Genomic DNA, 8,123 nt, shown 5'->3' on the forward strand with positions numbered 1-8,123 from the left:
TTCTTGGTGACACAGACTGAGTTTTGCTGCAGTACTTGCCAGTTTCATTTTCCAGGCCAGATAATTAGGTCCAGCCTGTACTGCACTGTACTCCACCCTATCTATCAGCAGGCACAGAGAACTTGCTGGCTGTCCCCTCTGACCAGATCCTGCTGCTGTGGGGCCCTGTTTGCCTGCTCCCCAACACCCCCAGGGCTCAGCTCTCTGCTCCCCATCTGCTCCTCCTTGCACAGGAGACACACTGGAGACCAAGAGTGTTCAGGTAGTTGGTGCTGGGATGGACTTTCTGCCTGCAGAGGGGCTGGCAGCCTCCCTGACTTCTGAAGACACCTGCAACGTTGTGCTTTTCAGGATCTGAAAGTATTTTCATTGCATGGGGTACATGGAATCCACCTTGGCCTTGAGATGCACTCTGCAAATGTTTGCTGCCAACAGAAAAGTACAGCTTTGCCTGGGTGGAGTTTGCTGGGGTGGGTTGCAAGCAAGAACTTAGCTGGAAAAGGACATTTAACAGCATTGCTTTTGTACAAATGAACAGCAGGAATTGCCAAGATGTTGTTCTGTGTTGGAACTGAGAGAGGTGTCACCTCTGTCAGTGCTAAACCCACATGGGGAGCAGGGGGACACACTGCTGCATGACATGTTCCTTTTATTGTTTATGTTCACAGGAATTACTGATCAGTTTAAGCCTGTGAGAGAATTGATGACTCAAGGAGAATCAGATTTAAAAATACTAGAGCATATTCAAAATTTAAAGACAATGTGGGAGATGTCAGTGTAGAAGGGAAATATGCTACACAACAGAAGAGAATTTAAGTCAGAGCTTTGGGATAAGTACATTTAATCAGAGCTTTGGGATAAGTACATTTAATCCGATTTCCCATCAAATCCAGCAAATTGTAAAGAATCTTATATTGCCCTTAATTTTAGTCTGAGTTGATTTCAAACACCCCTGGGACACAATACTTTGGGAAGGGCAATTCTGAGGTGAGGCAGAGTCACCACTGTCTGGCCAAGTTTCATGCCCACATGTGACAAGGGTGAAGCCCATTGCAGGCAGTTTGCCATCAAAACTATTTTCATGTTTAGAAGTATATACATAAATGCACTTTTTGAGATATCAGAAGTTAAAAAGGTGAAAACAACAGTTGTGGCTTTCCAAGTGTTAAGTTATGGTCAGTTTTGCTTGCACACCCATGAGAGCATCCATCAGCAGAGATGCTGCTTTGCAGCTCAGGAGACTGAATTATGCTTTGTACTGGAATTTTATTGAGGAATGCATTCAAAATTAGCTGCTCCTTTCCCTTTTGAAGAAGGAAAGACATATTGTCTATATAGAGAACATGGATTTTAAACTGAGAAACTCGAACAATGTTTATAATCATGTTTATAACATTTGGCAGCAAACTGGTCAGAGCAACTTTTTGGAAACAGTTTTCTTTTATCATTCCCAGCATGCTTTTGGTTTTGGCCCAGCTTCAAGTAGAAGCTTTTCCATCCAGCTAGGGACTTTTTTTTTTTAAGAGAAGTAATCAGCTAAGAGTTGTTATTATTATATGCTGTGTTTTTAAAGTCGTTCTTCCTGTTAGGATAAGACTTAAGATTGTTACATTCAAATTGTTAAAAAATAATCAAGTAGTCCTTTCAGCACCTCATGCTGATTTATCTGCTTTTTTTGCACCTCATTTAGTTTGGGTGAAGGAATTAAACTGGTCTGTTTTGCCTTCTTGACTGAGGATAGTTTGCCAGTGCTTTGTGGAGAGGCAGCTGAGGGCTTGCAGCCAGATTTTCAAAGGTACCAGATGCTGAAAGATAGAGAAACCTAAAAGATTTTGAAAAGTTTTTTTTCCCAGTTCCCATGAAATTATCAGAATTAATGCAGGGTAGGTGTTACCTATTTCATGCCTATTTAGAGTTGTATCTTGAGGAGGTTTGGAAACCAGTGCTGAGATAGTGCTTTTCTGGCTTACATTCAAGAAAAGAAAATAGAAAAGGAAGATGAAGTTGAGAACACACTTGGTTCTGTTTTTTGTAAGAAAGAAAACACCAATGAGAGCAATAATGAATGCACAAATCCTTTGTTAATATTACTCTTCCATATGAATAATTGCCCAGAGGATTGTGTGTTTCAGTGAATGGAAGTGCCTGCTGTGTCTGCCAGTGTTTCTGGATATGCCTCAATCCTTCTTCATAAAATTAAAAGGAAATATTTGACAAGCCATGCTGTTAGTTTTGTAAAGCTTGTTTTCCTGAAGTGCAGGCTGGAAGGGCTTTTGTTTTTGTATGTACTTTCCTGCCCTTTAATTTTTCTCCTGTCCTGAAGAGTGCTGTCACTAATTGGGAATTGGCAGTCAATGTATATGTCTTAATAAATTTAAAAAATAAATTTGCAAATGTTTTAACACATTTAAGACATGCATACATGCACATCCAAATATCACATGGGCAGGCAATGTGGGGCTGGGAAGCAGCATGGATTTGAACATAACTATTTGTATGCTTGCCCTAATAGGTGACCCTTCAGTGATTGACCTGGACTCTGACTGGAAGGCTCCCACAGAGGAGTGGGGAAACTGGACTGGAGATGAGGAGCAGCAGGAGAGGGATGAGAAGAAGGTGAGGCAGTGCTGCTGATGGCCAAGCAGACCTGGTCCCCAGGGTCAGCCTCATGCACTGGGGTCTCCAGTCCAGCCCTGGAGCCAGGCTCTTTCCATTGTGGGGCCTTTCTCACGCTGGGACAAAGTGCTTGGCATGGTCCCTGCCTGACCTGAGATAGCTGGAGCTGGGGAACACACTTGCAGGAGGCATGAGATGGGCTGGGGGGAATTGGCTGGTTCTGGGAGCTCATCACCCCCCTGGTATCCCTGTCCTAAGCAGCAAACCCTGGGTGTTTGCACCCTGCTGCTGCTGACCTTCTCAAACACCCAGGCCTTCAAAGAGGTGTGGAGTCCAGAGCTGACACAGCACCTCGGGCAGCCAGGACATATCTAAGTTTGCTGATAAGAGGGTTTGGTGACAGAGATACAGTGGTATCTTGGGTGGAGGTGTAGAAGCAAAAGTCTTGCTGTTTAAATGCTTTCTGGAAACCCAGGGAAATGTTTGCTTCAGGCAGCAGTGGGGAGAGCACGCTGAGCTTCCTGCAAAGAGATGTGTTAAGCTGAGGTGTGCACCTTATCCAGATAGACAGCCCTGCTTGTACACTGCCAGCACACACTCCTGGAGGTAACCAGTTTTCCTGAAAAAAACAAAATTAGCTGTTCCAAGGACTCCTCTTACAAAATCTCTGTTGTATCAGGATTTGCCAAAAGGCAAAGCAGGCATTCGTTTCTGCCTTTCTGGAACCGAAAGCAAAACACAAAGGAAGAAGAAGAAAATGGAAGTGAAGGAAGCAAGTGGTGGAGCTGGACTGAGGCATGTGAGTATTTTGTATTCCAAGAGTAGTCTTTGGTTCCCCATGAGCAGAGGAGGATTCTTCTCTGTTAGGATAACCTAAGGGAGACTTTTCTTCCTCTCTGTCTTCTGGCTTTCTCTTCTCTTTTCTCCCTGTCTTCCCATAAAAAGAAGTTACGAGCAAACAGTGGAGTTTTGCAACATGGTATTCCCTAACATATTTTCAAAGCACTTTGATTTTGCAGTACAGAATGTTGGAATGAATTTGCCTAAACATTTTTTCATCCATGATTAAAAACAGATGCACTCCAAATTTAGTGTACAAATGGCCTGTGCTTCATCTGTAACTGAATGTCACACAGAGATAGCAGCAGTAATGAAAAGGTGGTTCCCAAATATCAGAGAAGATAAAACAAGGCCATTGTTATACCACTAAAAAGCTTATTGAGAGAAAAATGTCTCAGAGTGCAACAGAGAAAGGCTGTGGAGAATGTCAGCTCATTTGGGATGGCAAGTGCAAAGGAACAGAAAAGAACTGGCTTTTGGACCAGTCCTTGCCTGTGATTGGAGCTCAGTGAAATGAGAAATTGTGGGGGGGATGCCCAAAATGTCCAAATTGTATTTCATTCACTTGTCACAGAATATGTTTTTCTGGACATGTACAGCTGCTTTTTTTGTTTGTTTTTAAATCATTTGTCTTCCCCTCACACCCACTGTGGTCTCTCATGATCCTTGAGATGATTTTGCTCCCAGATCTCCTGATGCTTCCATTTTAAGGGAAAAGTTTTAACTACCTCACTGCCCACAATCCACATAATCATTAGGATATCGGTTCCCTGAGTGCTGCCATTCTCTCTCTTGCACATCCAATTAGTTGGTTTAGTTTTGTATGTCCTTCATGAATAATCTTAACAGTGCTGCTCAGATTCCTCAGGACAGCACTGCTGCTTCTGACACGTTCATGATGGGTCAGAAGACGCTCGTGTTGCATGTCAGCCCCAAATGCTGCTGTGCAAGCTCAGATGGACATAAGAAATGAAATTATTTATGAAGCCAGATCCATAAAGTTGCTCATCACACTCCTGTGTTTCTGTGGACTCTAGTAATCTAGCAGTCACTGGGCACATCTTGCTCCTCATTGTCACTACACAATGACAGCACTTTCATCTCAGTATTTCTTGCTGCTCCTCTGTTCACTGAGGGAAGCAAGGTGAAAAATAACACTGAAAGACAATTTCAACACTTTAATCCCCTCTAAAACAAATAAATAAGGGGTAGGTAGATGACATGGCAAACTATTCTAACAATGTAAAAATTAATTTGTTCTGCAGTTTCTTTAAATGGCCCACAATAATGACATTTTCTCTCATATTTTGTACTTGCATATGCTTAGTTTAGCTCACATGCTTAATGAAGCATATTGTTTCAATTAAGTCCCAGCAAGGTTTACAAACAAGAATGGAAGAAGGCCCCAGGGACTTAAGATCTACAAAACACAGCAGTGATGCAGTCGATGCTTCCTTTGAAAAATCCTTGGACATTGTTAATAATTCAGCCAATAATGGTAAGTGATTGTTTTTGCACATCTGATGAAGTTTCAGAATAATGTGTAATCCACAAATGCATTCTTAAGTGAATGCATGAAGTGCTTCTCCTTTAGCTGCATATTTTAATTGTTTGAGAGGCTCTGTATTACTCAGAGGCTTTTCTGTGACAAATACCTGTTCCTGTTCCTCTCAGAGTTACTGAGCAAAAGAAAAAAAGCTACTATTGCATTTAATGACAGTAATTTTTGCACAGCTCTTTTCAATATAAAACAGAAGCAAATATGAGTGAGTCAGAGCCCACTAGAAACATTGAGTCCTCCCCATGACTTTGAATTACCCTTGAAAGTAGGCAGCCCTTGTAAAACACATCTAAGAGCCCTTAAATCCTCTTCACCAGGCAAAAAGCCAACAGTTCTCAGGGATGCAATTGCATGTGGAAGGTTTGTGCACTGTGCCTGTTGTTTGTATGGCAGGTGTACCTGGCAAAAAGGAGAGGAGGAAGAGGAAGAAAATGAAGAAAGAGACTTGAGGGAGCTGTGTAGCTGCCAGAGTGCCAACCTGATGGGGCAGACATGCCAAGGAGCTGCAAGGATTCTGCTTTCTGCCATGCTGCTGAGCCCCAGGCAAAGAGAGGCTGCAGGAGAGCTCCCAGAGAGGAAGAGAAGAGGAGCAGTGAGCCAGAGAGCGTGAGTGTGTGAGAGAGCAGAGAGGGAGCAGGCTGTGCACAGGAGGGGGTTTGAATCAGAGTGGCTGCTCATTGCAAGCTGCTGCCCTTGATCAAAAGCTGCTGAATGGGGTTTGACTGGTTGCATTAAGTCCTTTCAGTTTTTTGCTGTCATGTTGTTTGTCAGCTTGTAGTGTTCTATGCCATTGTAGAAATAGTGGGGCTGTACCTGACTGTGGTTGTACTTTGGTCCCATGGAGGACCCACCAGCCAGTCTGGTCTCCTCTGGCATTTCTGCAGAGGGGCTCATCGACAGGCTAGCAATGTACAGAAGGAAGCACTGTTCAGGAACAAAGGGAGAATAACATGGACCATTCTCCAGCCTCCTAACTCTTTTAAATCCTTGGTAGCTGCTGTTGTCAGACTTTTGCCTCTTACCTTGCCATATTGTACTTTTTACCCCACATCAGACTAGTTTGCTCCTCAAGGAACATTTCTAAAGGAGGTTTTTAACTTGTTTGGAAAGGTGGTCTAAACCCATTTTTCTCCCTGGATTTCATGGTGGGCTAAAGTTTAAAGTCTGTATGTCCAAAGCATGTTGCATTTGTACTTATAGTAGACTGAGGTAAATTTTAAAAATAATTTTTCTTAATCTGATGTTTGTAAGTTTTTTATCATTTTGTCACTTGAGTATTATAATATAAACTAAATTTGTGAATGAAGTTAATAAGTCAGTTTAGTGTTTATTGAAGGGTGCGTATTTCTCCTTGCAAGAGGGCTCATAGTATGGAGGAGAGAATGTGTTACAATAGAATACTGTGGATTATAAACAGTGCTGAACTGACACCACTGACAGCAGAAGCCCTTTATCCCCAGAGGAGCTGCAGCTTTGGTGGTAGCTGGGGGGGTCTTCAGACAGTCCTGAGACTGTGCCTGACCCAGCCCAGAAGTGCTGCCTCAAAGGATGAGACAGTGTTTCTCAAATCTCCATCTGCATTCGATTCTGTGCCTTTGGAGATGGTGGGGGACAGTTACCAATGCATGTTAAATGTGTGCACGTTGTAGGCTTTGGGCTGATGTTGTGAAACTCCTTTCACAGGACAGTGAATAACCAGGGGTGTCTGTGGCTTTACACTGCCACAGCTGCACTCCTGCTTGCATCAGGGAGCCAGAGGAGAGCTCTGTGCTTCTGCCATTGCATCCCTGATCTCTGATCCCAGCTTGTCAAAGCTTTATCTGCAGCTCAACTTTTCCCTGATGGCCTTCATCTGTTGCATAGCTGTCAAATCAGCTGTACCCTTCAGAGAAGCAGCAATGTATTTGTGCTTAGAGTTTAGCTACTATATGTTGAAGGGCAGTTTTCTTGTGCTGTGATTTTTGGGGTAGTTAGCTGTACTGTGTTCCCAAAATTTAGCACAGTAGGGCTGTTTCAGACAGGCAGGAGAGGGGAAATCTTAACTGATGCCACTTAGCAGCCCACTGTCTAGGATCTTGGTGTTTGTGTCTCAGTGTAGGCAAAATATTGGCCGTTTATGAATGGACTGAACAGACCAAAGAGCTTTTATGGGGAAAGTAACTGGTTTGGAATAGATGCATAACAAGAAAATACATGGCCTTGCTGGAGGAACAGGTACAGCAAGTTCAAGGATTTAGATGTGCTAATGAGTATGTGGGTAATGAACAAAGTTCTGCTATCTCTGAAGCCAATGGAAAACATTCATTGACCTCACTGGGGCCAGGATGTTGCCCACGGCCTTTGCTTAGCATTGAAGGTAACCTCTGTCATCCAAAAAGAGAAAGAAAGGGAAAAAAAAAAGATAAAGAGAAGCTCACAAGATTGGTGGACTACAGATTTCTGCTTTTTTCTCTATATCTGCTTGTAAACTTTTTGATGTCTTTGTAATTATGCTTTATTTCAACACTTTTCAGTATTTCAAATGTCACTGTTTTTATAATAAAAAATAAAAACTTTTGCCCAAAGCCTCATACTCATGAGCTGTTTTATTTAATTTGTATGTGTGTGAGCTAAGAGCATGTGTTTTTTGCTAGAATCATTCCACTTCCAAGCTTTTTTGAGGTACTATAATTTTTTTAAGAGATTCCCTTTATCTGATCTCTTTTATGTTTAGGAAATCCTCGTGAAATTCTTTTGTTGTTAGGATGAAAGAACAATCCAGACTTACAACACTGACAAACTGACTGAGGTGCTCATGACAAGCAGCAGCAAATTACATTACTGTTTTTCTGTCAAATTCTTCAGTACCCCTCTTCCTGACTTCACTGGTGTCTGAGGCCTGCATTTTCCTTCTGGCTTCACTGTTTCACCTCTGGAAAGTCATCACAGTAATACAAATGGGCTCAATAGTTTACAGCAGCACATTATTTAATACCACACTCTAATGCAGGCAAAAAAAAATACACTTCTAAAATAAATATTCATGATCATAGGCTTTCTTAAATAATTGAAAAGCACCTTTCAGGGCAAACTGGGGTGGCAATGTACAGCATGCTTGTGTGATTTA

General features: G+C 42.3%; 1 protein-coding gene across 1 annotated transcript in view; it reads left to right on the plus strand.

Annotated features, from left to right (window-relative positions):
• The window catches only part of LOC130251922 (protein LYRIC-like), a 30,864-nt gene extending 23,282 nt beyond the window's left edge, over positions 1-7,582 (plus strand). The window contains exons 9-12 of the mRNA XM_056488987.1: positions 2,513-2,616; positions 3,296-3,415; positions 4,825-4,954; positions 5,411-7,582. Coding sequence (XP_056344962.1) covers positions 2,513-2,616; positions 3,296-3,415; positions 4,825-4,954; positions 5,411-5,466 — 410 coding nt within the window. The 3' untranslated portion in view covers positions 5,467-7,582. The remainder of the gene's footprint in view (positions 1-2,512; positions 2,617-3,295; positions 3,416-4,824; positions 4,955-5,410) is intronic.
• Positions 7,583-8,123: the final 541 nt, after the last annotated feature.

Source organism: Oenanthe melanoleuca, chromosome 3, assembly GCF_029582105.1.
Source record: "Oenanthe melanoleuca isolate GR-GAL-2019-014 chromosome 3, OMel1.0, whole genome shotgun sequence".
Classification (NCBI taxonomy): domain Eukaryota; kingdom Metazoa; phylum Chordata; class Aves; order Passeriformes; family Muscicapidae; genus Oenanthe; species Oenanthe melanoleuca.